This window comes from Schistocerca americana, chromosome 5 (assembly GCF_021461395.2).
Source record: "Schistocerca americana isolate TAMUIC-IGC-003095 chromosome 5, iqSchAmer2.1, whole genome shotgun sequence".
NCBI lineage: Eukaryota > Metazoa > Arthropoda > Insecta > Orthoptera > Acrididae > Schistocerca > Schistocerca americana.
Window position 1 is genome coordinate 489,583,069 of NC_060123.1, and position 22,243 is coordinate 489,605,311.

Genomic DNA, 22,243 nt, shown 5'->3' on the forward strand with positions numbered 1-22,243 from the left:
CTGAAATTAATTCAACTACAGAAAACAATGCAGTAAGAGAAGTAGGAAGTCCATGACTTTGTTTCGAGTAGTTTGCCAACAACATAAATAAACCTTTTTAGCATCTTTCAAAAACTTTCACAAATTTCATGCAATGATGCCGAAGAGCAAGAAATTGGAGCAATAAATTGGAGGGCCCTAATCATTAATGGCTACACAACCCTGCACCGAAACCAGTAGTATGCATTATTCATGCACCAGCTGTTTGGTGTTTTTCAAGGAGGCAAACATTGATTTGATGGAAAATATATTCACCAACCCTACCCAGTGCTCTGTATGTTTGGTATCTGATTGAGTGATTAAGAAGCAGAATTACAAAATATTGCCACATAACCATATTGTGACAAGTACCAAGTAATCACCTAATTGATGCACAATATCACATCTGAAACCGGTCTTCATTACCAGGACAATGCCAAACACAATATCATTAAATGTGATTGTGAAATCAGACTGGAAATTTTTTTCCATAGTACAAAAAGTAGATATGCACGGATACTCCAACATTTTGTAACTTATGCCCAAAGCACAAAGAACCTAAACATGTAAGAGTGCCTCTATTATCTGCTTCAAAAACAATGTGCAGTTCAAAATAAGCTCAGTCAGAAAATGGGACTAATCGGACTAATCTACACGTATGTGGCTACAGTAGCTCTTTGTTTCAAAGATATTTAATTTTCAAGATTTTGTAAGAATTCAGTATTAAAGATAAAGATGTTCCCAAGAAGAGTTTTGTTTCCATAAAAAAAAATTAACTATAAGAAGTGGAAGTTCTGAAGTTTTTGTTGGCTTTCATTTTTTTGTGATTATTTCAGACACACAGAACTTTGGCAGTGTTGTATTGCACCTTGTTACTCCCACTGCCTGAAGGGAAATTTTCATGAGAAGAGTGTTATTTAGCAAAGGGCTAGTGCCGAGGAAGTGCTCTGAAGTTCAAGATGGGCTAAATGAGGAGGATTATATATATATATATATATATATATATATATATATATATATATATATATATATATATATATATATATAAAAAAACAAAGATGAGGTGACTTACCGAACAAAAGCGCTGGCAGGTCGATAGACACACAAACATACACACAAAATTCAAGCTTTCGCAACAAACTGTTGCCTCATCAGGAAAGAGGGAAGGAGAGGGGAAGACGAAAGGAAGTGGGTTTTAAGGGAGAGGGCAAGGAGTCATTCCAATCCCGGGAGCGGAAAGACTTACCTTAGGGGGAAAAAAGGACAGGTATACACTCGCACACACGCACATATCCATCCACACATACAGACACAAGCTTGTGTCTGTATGTGTGGATGGATATGTGCGTGTGTGCGAGTGTATACCTGTCCTTTTTTCCCCCTAAGGTAAGTCTTTCCGCTCCCGGGATTGGAATGACTCCTTGCCCTCTCCCTTAAAACCCACTTCCTTTCGTCTTCCCCTCTCCTTCCCTCTTTCCTGATGAGGCAACAGTTTGTTGCGAAAGCTTGAATTTTGTGTGTTTGTTTGTGTGTCTATCGACCTGCCAGCGCTTTTGTTCGGTAAGTCACCTCATCTTTGTTTTTATATATAATTTTTCCCACGTGGAATGTTTCCTTCCATTATATATATATATATATATATATATATATATATATATATATATATATATATATATATATATATATATATACAATAGAGGGAAACATTCCACCTAGGAAAAATATATCTAAAAACAAAGATGATGTGACTTACCAAATGAAAGTGCTGGCAGGTCGACAGAAACACAAACACAAACATACACACAAAATTCAAGCTTTCGCAACAAACTGTTGCCTCATCAGGAAAGAGGGAAGGAGAGGGAAAGACGAAAGGATGTGGGTTTTAAGGGAGAGGGTAAGGAGTCATTCCAATCCCGGGAGCGGAAAGACTTACCTTAGGGGGGAAAAAAGGACGGGTATACACTCACACACACACACACACACACACACACACACACACACACACACATATACAGACACGAGCAGACATATTTAAAGACAAAGAGTTTGGGCCAAAACTCTTTTCAGACTCTTTGGCCCAAACTCTTTGTCTTTAAATATGTCTGCTCGTGTCTGTATATGTGTGGATGGATGTGTGTGTGTGTGTGTGTGTGTGTGTGTGTGTGTGTGTATACCCGTCCTTTTTTCTCCCTAAGGTAAGTCTTTCCGCTCCCGGGATTGGAATGACTCCTTACGCTCTCCCTTAAAACCCACATCCTTTCGTCTTTCCCTCTCCTTCCCTCTTTCCTGATGAGGCAACAGTTTGTTGCGAAAGCTTGAATTTTGTGTGTATGTTTGTGTTTGTTTGTGTTTCTGTCAACCTGCCAGCACTTTCATTTGGTAAGTCATCACATCTTTGTTTATATATATATATAATAAAGGCAGCTTGTCACAAAAAGGGAAGATCTGGCTTCAAATCTTTTGTGAAAAAATTTAAGGTGGTGACATCGTAATTGTATTTTAAACATTCAACACTGTATTTATGATGCTCTGCATGTTCTCACAAATGCTGAAGAGAAATTTTTGATGACATTATGTGCAGATGGACTGACACTGTTGCTGGTTCAAATAGTTTATTCAGCAATTTTTTTTTTTTAGTAGTAAGCCTCTCTGTCTATCTCCCTCCCCCCCCCCCCCCCCCCCCTCCTTCCCCCCTCCGCCACTGTGTCCTTGGGTTGTGACAAAGATGTTTGTATTGTTGTTTTGTAACCACTGGCTCAGGTTTTTACAGTATGTCTAAGTTTGAAATGTTTTCGACAATTTTTGTAGACTGCATAATGTAAGCAGTTTATGTAAAGCTGTACAGTACATGCAATACACACGTTTTGAAGACACTGAAGACAAGAACTGAAACAGTTTGAACATTTCAACAGTGTTTTACATTTGCCACAACGTAGTGAGAAAGTTGTTAGAAGTAGTGGGATTGCCATTGCACACTAGTCTCATCACTGGGAATGTGTTACGAGCTGCAGGAATAATGTGAGCCTGTGTGTTGCAAAACAGTGCTGACTAATGTTCCTGTATTACAAACTGCAAGTATTATTTGATGAAATTATATTGTTTCTTGGCATATTAGGTTTGAATGGCTTTATCATCACCAAGTGTTCAATGTCAAAATGTGTTATGGTGATATTTTAAATGGGACATCTAGCCTAATTACATGTGTATAACAATGTGCAATAGCCAAGAAATTTACATATGTTACCAGTGAGTTGTCTGTGACGGAGAGATACTATTAGTACCATGAGGCTTGCTAGGAAGTAAACAACATGGCATATTTCTTTTTACACTCTCAGCATCAGGCACGCACTTATGTGTACCGCTAATGGTACAGCTGCTTTTCTGGTTAAAGTTGTTGTTGCACAATTTGATCTCTGAATCTCAATAGGAACATTTATTTTGCCTCATCAAACATAATTCTATGTTTGTATACAATTTAGGAGTAAACATAACAACCCACAGAATAGTAGAGGCATTCAGTCATAGGCATGCACTTCAATAAGACTAAAATCATCGCTAGCTTTCAGACAAATCCCATTTTGGGCTAGATCTCTCTCTCTCTCTCTCTCTCTCTCTCTCTCTCTCTCTCTCTCTCTCTCTCTCTCTCACACACACACACACACACACACACACACACACACACTGCAGCTAAATTGTGCCAGCTGAAAACACAGTGCTGAGACTGCATTTGGCCTGTATTCAAATGAGTAACCACTGTCAAATTGTGGCCAAGAGCAGAGATGACCACCTAGAGGCAGAACATGCGCTGAGCTCAATATTCTTTATTTCAATGGCTGCTTCACAAACTTCGTCATCTGCAACCTTCTACCCAGAAAAAGCTCTTCTGAACTATGTTGATGGGAGATTTCCTTGCAATACATCCTTCATTCCCATAATCATCCTGACCTCAGTCTCTGCTAACCCTCTGCCCTACAGCAATCTCCACCTACCCCCAGGACCCTAACATCACACGTCCTGTATCCATATGCTCCACCCCCACCCCCCTCCCCACCCCCGCCCTTCTCCCCTTCCTATGGTATGTCACTCATTTCCAATCCACCCTCATGTCATCGTTGTCATGCCCTGCACAAACTCACCGGTGCCTGTGCCTGTGTGTTGCATTCCTATCCCAGTCTGTTTTGTTCATATAATCATAAAAAAATCACTATTATCTACTGCAGTACACTACCATCTTTCTGTATTACTTAATAAAAAGTATTACAATGTGTTCTGTTTGTCCACAAATTTATAGTTAAGTTTAATTTTATTACTTTAATAAGATAATACAGTATGTTCTGCTTATAACACAATTTCTAATGACTTTTGCTTTTTTTTCCAGTATACATGTTTGGAATGCAAACTTTTTGATGATGAAGAAAAAAACCAGTATCATTGTGATGGATGTGGAATCTGTCGAATTGGTGGTAGAGATAGATTCTTCCATTGCCAGAAGTGCAACATGTGCCTTCCTATCAAACTAAAGAACCGGCACAAGGTGAGAACAAATAAAAAATGTGATATATATTATTTATTAAGTCTCAGTTTATAGGAATCAGAGTGTAATCTTTTTCATCATTGTAGAGTAACATGCAGTATATGAAGTATTATGTAAAATATGTTTGAAAGTAATATAAATTATATAAAGATTTATGCCAATGTAAAGCATTTTTCTGAAATTACAAAACAGCATTTTGGAATGTATGAAAATGGAAAATCATGGACAGAGTGGAAATAATAATTTAGCAAACTTTGAGTTCCCGTTGCTTTTAGCTTAATATTTAATGGGGCAACTGACATGAACTTTTTTTAATTGTGTGATTATGAGCACACTAATGCTGATATTCTTTGAAGGTATAGAGATCTTAACATTATCTCTCTGTATCAGAGAGATGACCGAAAGTGCAAAATGGCTAAGCTGAAATGGCTATAGAACAAATTTAAGTCAGTAGAAGCATGTATAACTAGAGGAGAGATAGATACTACCTACAGGGAAATTAAAGAGGCCTTCGGAGAAAAGAGAAACAGTTGTTTGTATGAATATCAAGATGGAAAGCCAGTAATAAGCAAAGAGGGGAAAAGTGGAAAGAATATAAAGGGGGGGTTATACAAGGGAAATGGACTTGAATGCAGTATTGCAGAAAGGGAGAAGGAAGTAGCTGAAGATGGGATGGGAGATAAAGAATTTGACAGAGCACTGAAAGATCTAAGACACCACAAAGCCCCTGGAGTAGATGACATCCACCATCAGAACTGGTTATATCCTTGGGAGAGCCAGCCTTGACTAACAAGGGGATGATGTCTATACAGAGCTTGGCCAGAAATGAAAGTGACAAAAGTGGGAGCTCCAGGTGGCCAATCATTTGTGTGTATGTGGCGGGGGTGTCATGTTTGGCCCGAGTCAGGCGAGATATGAGTCATTTATGTTAGCATAATTCCAAGACAGCAGTTGACATGATGGAAAGAGCACAGAGTGGTAATACAAGGGTCATGAGATTGAGACCCTATGTGGAATCCTTTTTTCTTTCTTTATTTCAATTTTTGGAGGAGAGAAGAAAATTGAAAAACAAGAGCACTGAAGGAGCAAGAAAGATATACCGAAGGTTAAATAATGAACTGCTAAGAAAAACAGAGCAGGCTAGGAAAAAATGACTAAAAGAGGAATGTGATGAAATTGAAGAACTGGACAGGAAGGGAAGATACGACTTACTGTATAACAGAGTAAAGACTATGACATGGGAACAAAACAGAGCTACTATGGAAATTTTGAGTAAAGACGAAAAGGTAGTGTGCAAAGAATGTGATGATGTCCTCCAGAGATGGGAACAATATCTAAAAGAGCTATGTGACACAAATAGCAAACCAGAAACTCTGGAACTTGAATCACACAACAGTGTAAGTGATGACGAGAAAGGACCAACCATCATAATGGAAGAAGTAAAGTCTGCCATAGCTGCAATGAAAAATGGCAAAGCGGTAGGTACAGATACGATACCGGGAGAAATATAAAAATGCTTGAACCAAGATGGAATAAGAGAAATATTGAGATTATGTAATAAAATATATGACAGTGGTGAATGGCCTGAGGACTTTCTGACAACAGTAATGATTCCATTACCGAACAAGGAACCAAGAAATGCAGTGAGCACAGGACAATCAGTCTCATTTCACATGCAGCCAAAGTGATGTTAAGAATAATTAATAAAAGACTTGAAAAAGTAATGGAGGAGAATCTTGGTGAGGAGCAGTTTGGCTTTAGACGGAATACGGGCACCAGAGATGCAATAGGGCTCCTACGAATCTTGGGAGAAAGGTTTATTGAAAAAGGAAGAGACCTATATATGTGCTTCATCGATCTAGAAAAGGCATGTGACAATGTGGTTTGGGACAAGCTGGCGACTATAATGAGCGAAAAGAGAGTGAACTGGAAAACCAGAGGACTTGTAAACTCATTATATGTTAATCAAAAAGTTTCAGTGAGAGGAGAAAGTACAAACTGGATCGGACTAGGAAAAGGAGTAAGGCAAGAATGCTGTCCATCACCTACTCTTTTCAACACCTACTTGGAAAATATGATTGACCAATGCTCATTAGATGACAAAGGCGTAGAAATTGGTGGAAGAAGAGTAGGGTGTTTGAGGTTTGCTGATGACATGGTCCTTCTAGCCACAGGGGAAAAAGAATTACAGGATTTGGTGGACACCATTGATACTAACGGAAGAAAATATGGAATGAAAATTAACACAAATAAAACAAAAGTATTGGCACTAGGAGGAAATAAGGAAATAAAGATTATGCTGAATGGAGAAATACTAGAACAGGTGCAAAATTTTAAGTATCTTGGAAGCAGGATAGACACCGACTGGAAGTGCACCACAGAAATTAAAACAAGGATAGCAATGGCAAAAGAGGCATTTTATAAGAAAAGGAGAATTTTCTGCAGCGGTCTGGACAGAGAACTCAGGAAGAGACTCATAAAATGTCTTGTATGGAGTGTTCTTCTATATGGCGCTGAAACATGGACTATGAGGAAGAAAGACAGAGAAAGGCTGGAGGCTTTTGAGATCTGGACATGGCAGAGGATGGAAAGAATAAGTTGGATGGACAGAGTAAAAAATGAAGAGGTACTGAGAAGAGTGGGAGACAAAAGACAGTTAGTAGATGTAATAAAGATAAGAAAAAGAAATTGGATTGGGCATATATTAAGAAAGAATGGCGGACTGATAAAAACAGTTTTAGAAGGTTATGTAGAAGGGAAAAGGAAGAGATTCCAGGTACTGGATGACATGATGGACGGTATGACGTACAGCAGCCCTAAGAAGGAAGCAATGGATCACAGAAAGTGGAGAGGCAAAGGACATGCTAATATAGCAGATAACTGACGATGATGACGATGATGACGATTTCAATTTTTACGTTACTCATACTGCAGAGATACCGAATTAATGCTCAGTATATTGTATTTAGTAATAAATTAATAAAAGGCATGGAAAGGAAAGGCAAAGTAATGTTTGTGACTGTAAATAGATTGTGTGGAAGGTATTGAAAGGTGTACATGAGAACACCACATGTAAAATTAAATTCTTTTATTATTTTACAGATGATGACTTAAACACAAAAAAGTTATTGAAATTCAGCTGTCAGAGGTCACTGTAAAGTCAGAATGAGACTAATGGAAACCCTGTACCCTTTAATCACAATCTCTTCTTGGAAAGTTATTTGCAGAGTCCTCTTGGACATTGTTAGTACAGTCCCTTTTTGGGAATTATTTGCAATCCAAGATTTTCTTTTCCCTCTCCTTCTCATGCATTATATGAAGATATTAATAAATACAATGTATTGAGCATTATCTTGGACTATCTGCAGTGTAAGTAAGAGAAAAACATTTCCATGCAGGGTCTCAAACTCTCAACCTTTGTCTTATCATTCTGTACTCTTCTCACTACACCAACCAATGCTTTGATTAACATAAATGGCTTATGCTCACCTGAACCACACCAAAAATGCATTCGTCATCTTAATGCTTGGCCATCTGGATCTCTCACTTTTGTCACTTTCATATCTGACCAGGCCCTACATATACCATAAATTTGGATGAAATTGGTGATGGCAAGTAGAAGCTGTTCCCTTGTAACTTATTCCATGTGGTTTTCAAGATATATGAGACAGAGAAAATACCCTCAGACTTCATGAAGAATGTAAGAATTCCAAAGAAAGCTGTTGTTGGTTACTGAAGTATTAGTTTAATAAGTTGTGGTTGCAAAATACTGACTCAAATTATGTGCAGAAGAATGGAAAAACTGGTAGAAGCTGAACTCTGGAAAGATCAATTTGGGTTCCAGGGATATGTGGAAGACAAGAAGCAATATTGACCCTATGTCTTAGACGATAGGTTAAAGAAAGACAAACCTGCATTTATAGCGTTTTTGGATTTGGAGAAAGCTTTTGACAATTCAGTGGAATACACTCTTTAAATTTCGAAAGGTAGCAGGGATAAAATGCAGGAAATGAAAGGTTCTTTACAACTTGTGCAGAAGCCAGATGGCAGTTACCAGGGTCAAAGGGCATGAAATGGAAGCAGTGGTTGAGTAGGAAATGAGACAGGATTGTAGCTTATCCCCAATGTTCTTCAGACTGTACATTGAGCAAGCAGTGGAGGAAACCAAACAAAAATTTGATTTAAAAGGAAGGAGGAAAAAAAAGAAAAAGAAAAGAAAAAGCTCTACGGTTTTCCAACGACACTGTAATTCTTTCAGAGACAACAAAGGGTTTGGAAGTGCAGCTGTATGGAATGTACAATGTTATGAGGGGAAGGTATTATAAGATGAACATTAACAAAAGCAAAACAATGGTAATGGAATGTAATTGAATTAAATCAGGCAATGCTGAGGGAATTGTATTAGAAACTGAGATCCTGAAAGTAGTAGAGTACTTTTGCTGTTCAGGCAGTAAAGTAACTTACTATGGCTGAAGTAAAGAGGTTATTAAATGTAGAATGGCAATGGCAAGAAAACTGTTTCTGTACAAGAGAAATTTGTCAACTTTGAATATAAATTTAAGTGTTAGGAAGTCTCTTGTGATGGCATTTGTTTGGAGTATAGCCTTGTACAGAAGTGAAATGTAGGTGATAAGCATTCATACAAAAAGAGAATAGAAGGTTTTGAAATGCGTTGCTGCAGAAGAATTCTGAAGATTAGATGGGTAAATTGCATAACTAATGAACAGGTACTGAATAGAATAGGGGAGAAACAAAATTGTGGCAAAACTTGGCTAAAAGAAGGGGTTGGGTGATAAAACACATTCTGAGACCTCAAGGAGTCATTTATTTCGTGTTGGAGGGAAGTGTGGGGGTAAAAATTGCAAAGGGAGACCATGAGATTAGTACAGTATGTAGTTTCAAATTTATGTGAGTTGCAGTAGTTATTCAGAGATGAAGCTTGCACAAGGGAGAGTAGTGTGGAGAGCTGCATCAAACCATTCTTCAAGCTGAAGGCAACAGCAATGTCAGTTTTGAAATATGCTACATTTTCCAGCATTCATTCACTCATCATATACATAAATACTGTCATGAAGATTCGTCTTCATGAATGTGAAACTAGTAAGGTTATGCATTAACATGCAGAGCCAACCTCTGAATGCAACTTCTTTAAGTGGATCAACAAATTATAACTATTGCTAAACTACTCATAATTGTGAGAATCACTTCAATATTACTTTATACTGGGTGGTTTTTTCTAAATAGAGACAAACTGCAGGAAACAAACCCTAGCACGATAAGGAGCAAAAAGGTCGTTTGTACCTGTGGCCCAAAATACATTCCAAGGGAGGTACAACCACTTCTTTTTTTTTTAAAAAAAAAAAAAAAATGGGGATACAATATTTGTGACTGTGTAGGTTTTAATGAATGATTGAAAGCACACTGATCTTTGACAGTGTAGGTTTTAACTGTTGAAAGCACAGACAAGAACACTCCAGACAGTGGGAATACTCTGCCCGTACTAACATTTTAGTAGTGTAGGGCTACAAACCTCCAGCAATAGTTCAGCCTCAGTGTATGGTCAAGATAAAATCTGTCGAGATACCTCCGCATGGAAATGTCGAACTGGGATGAAGCACCTTTATGTAGTAGCCACATTACCCTTTGTATCACCAAAGGCACATCTTCCAGAAGGAGAGGCAGATATGTCATGCCTGTGAGGCATTATGAAAGAGTGGTGAGGCAGTCACCAATAATCCCCACCCAAACATTAGGGCCGAACCAGTGCTCATGGTTTGCTGCCATTGTGCCCCTAAGACATTAATACGGACAGAACATTCCCATTTTTCTGGTTTGTTCCTGTGTGTGCTTTCAACCATTGAAACCTATACTGTTGAAAATACTTTATATCTGTGTTCAAGTGGCTGTACCTCATTTCTTTCCATATGTCCACATGATCTTTTATGCTCCTTATCTTCTCAAGAATCTTTCCATGCGGTTTGTCCCCATTTAGCAAAATCACCCTGTGTATGTATATGAGTAGAAAAGCACTTTCTTTAAAAACTGCTTTTCCTCTACACTACTTGGCTGCTGAGTTCATCAACTAATTATTAAAGTATTTATGTAACTCCAGAAAACACAATCGGCTGTCTACATACTTCTGCAAGGGTTCTTTGCATCTTGAAGTGATCTTCTAACTTGTTCCAGAGGGATGGCGCTTTCCACCATACTTTTCCACTTTTCCTGTGAAATGACTACTATTACAGTTAAACCCCTTTTTAACGAATCCCAGGGGACCAAAAAATTTGTTCCTTAAGAGGGTTTTTCCTTAAATAAGGGTTTAGGTCAAAATGCACTAAGTAAGTGTTCCAGAATCAAAATTGGAACCTAGGCTATTTAGGCCATATAAATACTCCATAATAACAAACTCACCTTGTGCTGCATACAAAAATACAGTAACATGAAAATGTTTCTTGGCAAATTTAAAACTTCTCGATATATTTATAATACTTTTTTTTTTTAATTTCAAGATATTTTGGATATTAGGTCACATCAAAAGTCAACTGGTATCTTGATTTAAAAGGAGAAAATTTTATTTAGCTAATGGCACTCAATGAATTAGATATCACAATAGTGAATGAAACTGTTATACTGTCTTTATTTCTGAAAAAAATGTAGAAGAGTAGTCTGCTGCTTCCTTCCTTCATAGCGTACTCCTAGAAGGTGTCGTTCCAGCTGGTTAATACTGTTAAGAACTGTTAAACTCATATTCGCACGGAAGTGTCTTTATGTTCTTAAAACACCTCAGAGTTTTAAATTTACAAGTAATTAAAGGTGTCAACTTTTCACTTCTGTCATTGTTCACACGCAATAATGCTGTCATTCTCTCTTTGCTTTTTTGTCCTCCATGACATTTTTCACACCTTAATTGAAAGTGTTTTAGATGGAAGGAGGTTATAAAATACACCAGTCTCATCGGCATTAAAAATATTTTTGGAATCATACCCTTGAATCAGACGTGGCAAAGTATAACTGACATTTTGTAAAACAATGTAGCCAGCCGTTAGATGCACTGAAGTTCTCATATCCCATCCTCAGTGCAATTTCTCGCGCCTTCTCATGCACACATTGCCACCTATGAGAATATTTGTGGCTCTTATTCCCTGAAACCAGTCTAAAAGAGCAGTTTCTACAGCTTTGAAAGACGACTCACGAATATTCTTCCTTTTTGATGAACATGAACCATGTACTTCTAAATTTAATAAAGCATCCTTATTTTTTATTATTGTGCACAAAGATGATGGCGCCAAATCGTACTTCTTTGCAACGTCGCACAATTTCATACAGGTATTGCAATTCTCTTCAAAATCCCGAATAATTGTTAGCTTCTGCTGTATCGTCAGTTTTCTTCATTTGCTGGCCATATTACACGTACAAAAACACTATTATAAGTAGACTACACAACTACAGTATACACTTAAAGCTTTCACTTTCTAGAGTCAGACTCGACAGCTGGAGCATGGTAATGTGGAAGAATTGTGTTTTCAAATGATCAGTTTAACATTCACCAATCTCAATAACTTCACAACTATCGATACTAGACCAATATCGGAACGCTAACATGGACATCGATTTTAAGAATGCAGATGATCAAAGCCTAACATTATGAATTAATGTCCAAAAACAAGAAGTGCAGCTGCGGACCGTATTTTAACTTGCGAATTGTAACACACTTATTCCTTAAAAGCAGAATTTAAAAAAAAGAAAGCGCAATTTGTTAAAACCGAATTTCAGGAACACTGTTTTTATGGTGTTATCGCCGGGACCAACAAAAGTATTCCTTAAAAGCGGGCTCATTAATATGGGGTTTTACTGTATGTAGTAACATGCTCTGATAGGTTCACATATGGGGTTTATTATCCCAATTACAAATCAGTTTAACTTCTGAGAATAACTTCATACAATCAAGTATTAACAAGAACAGACTTTCATTATGACTCTGAGTAAAATTCTATGTTTATTATACATTGATCTCCTTGGTTACAGAGTCCCAGAATCGTGGAACTTTGCTATGACTGGAGCTCCTTGAAATGTCACTCTGAGCAGCGATCTTGTGCCCCCAGAATATCTCCAGCAAAAATCACCACTCTAATCTGAACAGAACCTAATTTTCTTTCACTTATAACTATTATTACTTAAACCTTATCTTTTGCAATCGAACTCCTAGCCTTGTATATATTTCTGTAAATACCAACACACACATTCTCACGATCTCAATTCAGCAATGAGGGCCCATATCACCAACTCCCATTGACCACCATGTGCGTTTGCACCATTTCACTGCAATAGCTAAAAACCTATTTAATACACCAAAGTTATCCAGAACTCGCATACCTGAGCCCAAAATTCTGATGAATTATAGGAGGAGTTGCTAATGAAATAAACTTTTTTAATATCCTGATATATTCAATCTCTGCTGGCAACCCGTAATAGAGTTTTACACCAGAATAAAAAAAACTGTTGTAAGCTCTCGAAATGTGCATGCCTATGTGTACTTATTGTTTGTGATTGTGAATTTCACAGTTCTTTCAGAATTCACTCATTATTACTTACAAATATCATTAGAGATTAAATGTATTGGCATGTAAGTGTAGTAACCCCAAAGTCTCTGAATAGATGTTTACAAGTTGCTTATTTGTTAACTTTACACAATATTCTTGGGGTACACAAAAGGAGCTCCCTGAAGATTGTGATGGCTTATGATCAAAACAATAAAAGGAGCTGGGCATACCCTGGGAAATGTCAGAGAATGATGGCTAATCCTTTCACACCAGAAACATATACATCTGAGTTATTTTCAGTGTCACAGTTAATAATTCTCTGTTAACATTGAAGGCATTACACCAGCCAAAGAAAAATGGCTGCAAGAGCTATGCACTCTGTGCCTGTATACTATATGTACAGGAGACACACTGGAGTTGTGACATCTGCCGTTCAAAAATAAAGGCATGTGCCTCACTATTGAAAGATCACATGATAACTACTGCCCTTCTGGAAAGCTCTAACAGTCAAATTATTCTTGGGACCGAGAACTGGCTGAAACCTGAAGTGGAAATCTCTGATATATTTAGTGAGGCATGGGACATAAATTGGAAAGATAGATTAGAGGCCGTAGGAGAGGGAGTATTCATTGCAGTTGACAAAAATCTTGCCTCTGTTGAGGCCAAAGTGAAGTGTGTCAGTGAAGTTATGTGGTTGCGCATAACAGGTGTAGGTGAAACCAAGTTAATTGTTGGATGTTTTTACTCACCATCCAATTCCACTATGAAAGTTCTAGAGTCATTCAAAGACAGTAGCGCAAAAATATCCAGATTGTGCAATACTAGTTGGACGTGACTTTAACCTACGAAGTATAGACTGAGATGTCTATGTATTCATTGGAAGGGGTATAGACAGACAGTCATGCAAAATACTATTAGTCCGTTATGCAGCAGCTGACTCGACAGCTCACACACAATGGAAATATGTTTGACCTTTTAGCTACAAACAGCCCGGATCTTATTGACAGTGTCAGTATAGAAGCGGAGATTAGCGATCATGCCATAATTACAGCGACTATGTAACAATTATGAGAAAGCAAGTTTCATTCACCATATAACAAAGGTGATGACTCACAGAGAGGCACAACAAAAAGACCCTTGCAATTAAAGCTTTTGTCCATCAAGGCCTTCATCCACACACACACACACACACACACACACACACACACACACACACACACGAGACTGCAGTCTCAGGCAGCTGCAACCACACTGCGAGCAACAGCACCAGTTCATGATGGGAGTGGCGATTGGGTGGGGGTAAGGAGGAGGCTGGGGTGGGGAAGGGGGAGGGATAGTATGGTGGGGGTGATGGACAGTGAAGTGCTGCAGGTCATGTGGGGAGGGGGGATGGGAAGTAGCAGAAAAGGAGAGAAATAAAAAGGCTGTGTGTGGTGGTGGAATGACAGCTGTTTAGTGCTGGAATGGGAACAGGGAAGAGGCTGGATGGCGGGGACAGCAACTAATGTAGGTTGAGGCCAGGAGGGTTATGGGAACATAGGATGTATTGCAGGGAAGGTTCTCACCTGCACAATTCAGAAAAGCTGGTGTTCGTGGAGAGGATCCATATGGCACAGACTGTAAAGCAGTCATTGAAATGGAGGATGTCATGTTTGGCAGCGTGTTCAGTAACAGGGTGGTCCACTTGTTTCTTGGCGACAGTTTGTCGGTGGCCACTCATGCGGACAGACAGCTCGTTGGTTGTCATACCTACATAGAATGCAGCACAGTGGTTGCAGCTTAGCTTGTGGACCACATGACTGGTTTCACAGGTTGCCTTTCCTTTGATGGGGTAGATGATGGAGTCGGTGGTGGTTGGAGGATGTATGAGGCAGGTCTTACATTTAGGTCTATTACAGGGGTATGAGCCATGAGGTAAGGGATCCATCCTTACACAATCCCCGCTCCCAATCCCGTACATCCTACATTCCCGTAACCCTCCTGGCCTCAACCTGTCCTCACCCATCCAGCTCCTTCCCTGTTCCCATTCCAGCACTACACAGCACTCCTCAGTCTGACCTGCACCACTTCACTGTCCGCCACCTCCACTGTACTATCCCTCCCCCTCCTCGCCCCAGCCTCCTCCTCACCCCAGCCTCCTCCTCACCCCCACCCAGTCACCACTCCCATCATGCACTGATACTGTTGCTCACAGTGTGGTTCCAGTTGCCTGAGACTGCAGTCGTGTGTGTGAGTTCCATTTGCGTGAGTGTGTGTGTGTATGTGTATGTGTGTCTAGTGTTGCCGAAGGCCTTAATGGCTGAAAGCTTTAGTTGTAAGAGCCTTTTGTTGTGCCTATCTGTAACTCAACATCTCCACTATGTGGTGACAACTTTCCTTCTCAGAATTGGTACCTTCCATCCCGGATTTTCCATAGTTTGATTATAGCAACTATGGTTGCAAAAGGTAATAAATTAGTCGAGAAGGCCAGGAGAGTGTTTCTGCTAGATAGAGCAGATGAGCAGTTGTTAGCATCTCACTTAGAGAGTAAATTCACATCATTCAGTTCCAGTAAGATGGAAGCTTAGAGATTATGGGCAAAATTCAAGCAGATTGTAAATCGTGGCCGTGAGAGTTATGTGCCTAGTAAGTGGATGAAGGATGGAAAAGACCCACCATGGTGTAATAATGAAATTCAGAAGATGCTGAGGAAGCAGAGGCTGTTGCTGCAGTCTCGGTTCAAAGAGAATCCACAACTGACAACAAGCAGAGGTTAATTGAGGTGTGTGTGTGTGTGTGTGTGTGTGTGTGTGTGTGTGTGTGTGTGTGAAACATACAACTACTACCACCATCATACGTTAGCAAAAGATTTGGCAGAGAACCCAAGAAAATTCTGGGCCTGTGGAAAATTGGTAAAGGGGGTATAAGGCTTCCATTGAGTCCCTTGTTGACCAGCCTGCTATGGCAGGTGAAGATAGTGAATCGCAAGCCGAAGTTTTAAATTTCACATTCAAGAAATCATTCACATAAGAGAATCGTACAAACATACTGTCATTTGCTCATCAGACTTCCTTATTTGGACAATGTAGCAATAAGCGCCCCTGCCATAAGAGATACAGCTGAAAGATTTGAAAGCAAATAAGTCACCACACCTGGATGGAATCACAAATCAGTTTTGAGAAAGAATGCACTCTGGCATTGGCCCTTACCTAGCTTGCGAATCATCGTGAATCTCTCACACAGCACAAATTCACAAACAACTGGAAAAAAGTGTAGGTTACTTTTGTATATAAGAAGGGTAAAGGAAAGGACCCACAAAGTACAGACCAATATCCCTAACTTCAGTTTGCTGCAGAATTCTTGAATATATTCTCAGTTCAAAGATAATAAATTTTCTTGAGACTGAGAAGCATATGTCCACGAATCAGTATGGTTTTAGGAAGCATCGCTCTTGCAAAGCTCGCATATCCTTTTGTCACATGATCTACTGTGAACTATGGATCAAGGGCAACAGGTAGATTCCACATTTCTAGATTTCCAGAAATCATTTGACATGGCTCTGCTTCATTGCAGGCTGTTAATGAAGGTGCGAACATGTGGAATAAGTTCACAGATATGCGAGTGGCTTGAAGGCTAAGTAAAAGAAGACAGTATATTGTTCTCCACGGCAAGTATTCATCAGAGGCAAGGATAACATCAGGAGAGCTGCAGGAAGTTAATAAGACTGCTGCTGTTGTCTGTGTATATAAATGATTTGACAGAGGGGGTGGGCAACAATCTGCGGTTGTGTACGGTAAGGTGTCCAAGTTAAGTGACTGTAGAAAGATACAAAATCACTTGGACAAAATTTCTAGTCGGTGTGATGAATGGCAGCTAGCTCTAAAAGTGGCAAAACGTAAGTTAATGTGGATGAGTAGAAAAAACAAACCTATAGTGTTCAAGTACAACATTATTAGTGTACTGCTTACACAGTCATTTTGTTTAAATATCTGGGCATAACATTGCAGAGCAATATGAAATGGAATGAGCATTTGAGAACAGTGGTAAGAAAGGTGAATGGTCAACTTTGGTTCATTGGGAGAATATTTTGAAAGTGTGGTTCATCTGTAAAGGAGATGGCGTATAGGATTCTGGTGCGACCTACTCTTCTATTCTTGAATACTGCTCAAGTGTTTGGGATCTGTACGAGGTCGGGTTGAAGGAGGACATAAATGCAAATCAGAGGCAGGCTGCTAGATTTTTTACCGGTAGGTTCGAACAACACGTGTTATGGAGATGCTTCGGGACCTCAAATGGGAATCTCTGGACAGAAAGCAATGTTCTTTTAGATGAACACTATTGGGACAATTTAGAAAACCAGCATTTGAAGCTAACTGCCATATGATCCTACTGCCACTGATATACATTGCACGTAAGGACCACAAAGATAAGATGTGTGAAATTAAGGCTCATACAGAGGCATATTGACCGTTGTTTTTTCCTTGCTCTATTTGCAAGAGGAAAAGGAAAGAAAATGACTGGTAGTGGTACAGGGTACCCTCTGCCACACACAGTGTGGTGGCTTGTGGAGTATCTATGTAGAAGTAGATGTAGCTCTAAATGTAAATATAAATATGGAAGTGCTGTCTTAATTCACGCAGACATCTAGATTGTATTCACAGCAGTCACAGACGCAAACAACAGTGAAATACTCACTCTAGAAACAGCTAATTGCACCATTTCAAATTGTTTATAAACAGCCTAGTGCTAAACTTAAATTGCAAAGGAAATGCGCCATTTACAAACAGCAAAACACAGTGCACACACAAGCGTCTGCCAACAGCAAAATGTGCGAAAGGCTTTAGGATGAAGACTATGGAATATGGAATACTTCGTAACAACAAACTGCTTCTGATGAGAGTGATGTCACAACTGTTTATATTAAATTCATTTTGAGCTGGGGCTTGCGTGGTTGAGTTGCGTATGAGCAGCACCTTCTTCTGCTTTGGGCTACTGGAAGTGTGGCTGTTACCTGTATCAGAAGTGGCAACTAGCAGTCATGCTACCCAGAAAGATTTTTCTGGCGCGTCCAAGCTGCCTGATTCGCACATGCACAGAATAGTCTGGGTTGTATTGGGGAGGGGGATAGTCTCCACATGACCTGTGTTTACATTTAGTGATTTTGCTGTTGCCTTTTTATTTATACTTCTCACATCAAATGAAAACAAAATGGATTTCTGTGGCCAGGAGCGATCATGTCAATTAAAATACAGTCACATAATTAAGGAAGCCTAAAATATGTTTCAGTTCTCTAATTTATTTTATTTCCACGTTTTTGGCAGTCAAGCATTAATCACCTTGCAGAACAATGAAGTTATTTTTGTCGTTTTGCAAAATAAATGTGGCTTTTATTAATATTTTCTGCAGGAGCAGTCAATTGATAAGAAACAAAGTGTTTCATTCCACACTATTGGGTAGTTTCTATCTGTTCACTGAATTTCAAGTGCACATTTTCATTTTCTGGCACATGTGGCATTATGCCATGATAAAGAACGAAACATGAGACAATATGGTACTGATAACCCAAGAAAATATGCATCTCGAAAAACATACTAAAAGGCTTAGTATCAAGTTGTGGCCTGCTTCATTGTGAATCTGGACATACGATGTGCCTTTTAAGCCGGATTATGCATTCTAGCATGGTTTACGAAATTCCGATGCTTTTGGAGTATCCCTCGATGTCTTTTTTTTTTTTGACGCCATGTAAGATCTCTTAATGCTATAAGTGTATGAAAATATGGGCTGTGCTCTCTGGCAACTGCTGAAATGAACACATCTCTAACAGGTCGCAGGAAAATATTGCGAATGGTCCTTTGAAAAGTGTTACTTTCAAAATAAATTTCCTTTTACGCACAATGAATTATGTCACATGTGAGAATGTGCAATGAATTTCTTAGACCACAGAGTGTTTGATTCTCATTTAAAACTTAAAACTTAGCACTTTGCGGACCAGCCACTTGGAATCTTCATCTCCCAGTACATCTACATCTACATCTATACTCCGCGAGCCACCTTACGGTGTGTGGCGGAGGGTACTTATTGTACCACTATCTGATCCCCCCTTCCCTGTTCCATTCACGAATTGTGCGTGGGAAGAACGACTGCTTGTAAGTCTCCGTATTTGCTCTAATTTCTCGGATCTTTTCGTTGTGATCATTACGCGAGATATATGTGGGCGGTAGTAATATGTTGCCCATCTCTTCCCGGAATGTGCTCTCTCGTAATTTCGATAATAAACCTCTCCGTATTGCGTAACGCCTTTCTTGAAGTGTCCGCCACTGGAGCTTGTTCAGCATCTCCGTAACGCTCTCGCGCTGACTAAATGTCCCCATGACGAATCGCGCTGCTTTTTGCTGGATCATGTCTATCTCTTCTATTAATCCAACCTGGTAAGGGTCCCATACAGATGAGCAATACTCAAGAATCGGACGAACAAGCGTTTTGTAAGCTACTTCTTTCGTCGATGAGTTACATTTTCTTAGAATTCTTCCTATGAATCTCAACCTGGCGCCTGCTTTTCCCACTATTTGTTTTATGTGATCATTTCTCTTCAGATCGCTCCGGATAGTAACTTCTAAGTATTTTACGGTCGTTACCGCTTCCAATGATTTACCACCTATGGCATAATCGTACTGGAATGGATTTCTGCCCCTATGTATGCGCATTATATTACATTTATCTACGTTTAGGGAAAGCTGCCAGCTGTCGCACCATGCATTAATCCTCTGCAGGTCCTCCTGGAGTACGTACGAGTCTTCTGATGTTGCTACTTTCTTGTAGACAACCGTGTCATCTGCAAATAGCCTCACGGAGCTACCGATGTTGTCAACTAAGTCATTTATGTATATTGTAAACAATAAAGGTCCTATCACGCTTCCCTGTGGTACTCCCGAAATTACCTCTACATCTGCAGATTTTGAACCGTTAAGAATGACATGTTGTGTTCTTTCTTCTAGGAAATCCTGAATCCAATCACAAACCTGGTCCGATATTCCGTAAGCTCGTATTTTTTTCACTAAACGTAAGTGCGGAACCGTATCAAATGCCTTCCTGAAGTCCAGGAATACGGCATCAATCTGCTCGCCAGTGTCTACGGCACTGTGAATTTCTTGGGCAAATAGGGCGAGCTGAGTTTCACATGATCTCTGTTTGCGGAATCCATGTTGGTTATGATGAAGGAGATTTGTATTATCTAAGAACGTCATAATACGAGAACACAAAACATGTTCCATTATTCTACAACAGATTGACGTAAGCGAAATAGGCCTATAATTATTCGCATCTGATTTATGACCCTTCTTGAAAATGGGAACGACCTGCGCTTTCTTCCAGTCGCTAGGTACTTTACGTTCTTCCAGCGATCTACGATAAATTGCTGATAGAAAGGGGGCAAGTTCTTTAGCATAATCACTGTAGAATCTTAAGGGTATCTCGTCTGGTCCGGATGCTTTTCCGCTACTAAGTGATAGCAGTTGTTTTTCAATTCCGATATCGCTTATTTCAATATTTTCCATTTAGTCGTCCGCGCGACGGCTGAAGTCAGGGACCGTGTTACGATTTTCCGCAGTGAAACAGTTTCGGAACACTGAATTCAGTATTTCTGCCTTTCTTCGGTCGTCCTCTGTTTCGGTGCCATCGTGGTCAACGAGTGACTGAATAGGGGATTTAGATCCGCTTACCGATTTTACATATGACCAAAACTTTTTAGGGTTCTTGTTTAGATTGTTTGCCAATGTTTTATGTTCGAATTCGTTGAATGCTTCTCTCATTGCTCTGTTTACGCTCTTTTTCGCTTCGTTCAGCTTTTCCTTATCAGCTATGATTCGACTACTCTTAAACCTATGATGAAGCTTTCTTTGTTTCCGTAGTACCTTTCGTACATGATTGTTATACCACGGTGGATCTTTCCCCTCGCTTTGGACCTTAGTCGGTACGAACTTATCTAAGGCGTACTGGACGATGTTTCTGAATTTTTTCCATTTTTGTTCCACATCCTCTTCCTCAGAAATGAACGTTTGATGGTGGTCACTCAGATATTCTGCGATTTGTGCCCTATCACTCTTGTTAAGCAAATATATTTTCCTTCCTTTCTTGGCATTTCTTATTACACTTGTAGTCATTGATGCAACCACTGACTTATGATCACTGATACCCTACTGCAACCTACATCCTTCTGAATCTGTTTAGTGTATTCATCTCTTGGTCTCCCTCTACGATTTTTACCCTCTACACTGCTCTCCAATACTAAATTGGTGATCCCTCGATGTCTCAGAACATGTACTACCAACCGATCCCTTCTTCTAGTCAAGTTGTGCCACAAGCTCCTCTTCTCCCCAATTCTATTCAATACCTCCTCATTAGTTATGTGATCAACCCATCTAATCTTCAGCATTCTTCTGTAGCACCACATTCCGAAAGCTTCTATTCTCTTCTTGTCTAACCTATTTATCGTCCATGTTTCATTTCCATGCATGGCTACACTCCATACAAATACTTTCAGAAACGACTTCCTGATACTTAAATCTATACTTGATGTTAACAAATTTCTCTTCTTCAGAAACGCTTTCCTTGCCATTGCCAGTCTACATTTTATATCCTCTTTACTTCGATCATCGTCAGTTATTTTGCTCCCCAAATAGCAAAACTCCTTTACTACTTTAAGTGTCTCATTTCCTAATCTAATTCCCTCAGCATCACCCGACTTAATTCGACTACATTCCATGATCCTCGCTTTGCTTTTGTTGATGTTCATCTTATATCCTCCTTTCAAAACACTGTCCATTCCGTTCAACTGCTCTTCCTAGTCCTTTGCTGTCTCTGACAGAATTACAATGTCATCGGCGAACCTCAAAGTTTTTATTTCTTCTCCATGGGTTTTAATACCTACTCCGAACTTTTCTTTTGTTTCCTTTATTGCTTGCTCAATATACAGATTGACCAACATCGGGGATAGGCTAAAACCCTGTCTCACTCCCTTCCCAACCACTGCTTCCCTTTCATACCCCTCGACTCTAACTGCCATCTGCTTTCTGTACAAATTGTAAATAGCCTTTCGGTCTATGTATTTTATCCCTGCCACCTTCAGAATTTGAAAGAGAGTATTCCAATCAACATTGTCAAAAGCTTTCTCTAA

The 22,243-nt window shown here is 39.4% G+C and overlaps 1 protein-coding gene across 2 annotated transcripts in view; it reads left to right on the top strand.

Moving 5' to 3' along the window:
* The window catches only part of LOC124615288 (RING finger and CHY zinc finger domain-containing protein 1), a 94,180-nt gene that overhangs the window by 32,853 nt on the left and 39,084 nt on the right, over positions 1 to 22,243 (top strand). For both annotated transcript variants that reach the window (XM_047143065.1, XM_047143064.1), the window contains exon 3: positions 4,397 to 4,552. In XM_047143065.1, the coding sequence (XP_046999021.1) occupies positions 4,397 to 4,552 (156 nt within the window). The remainder of the gene's footprint in view (positions 1 to 4,396; positions 4,553 to 22,243) is intronic.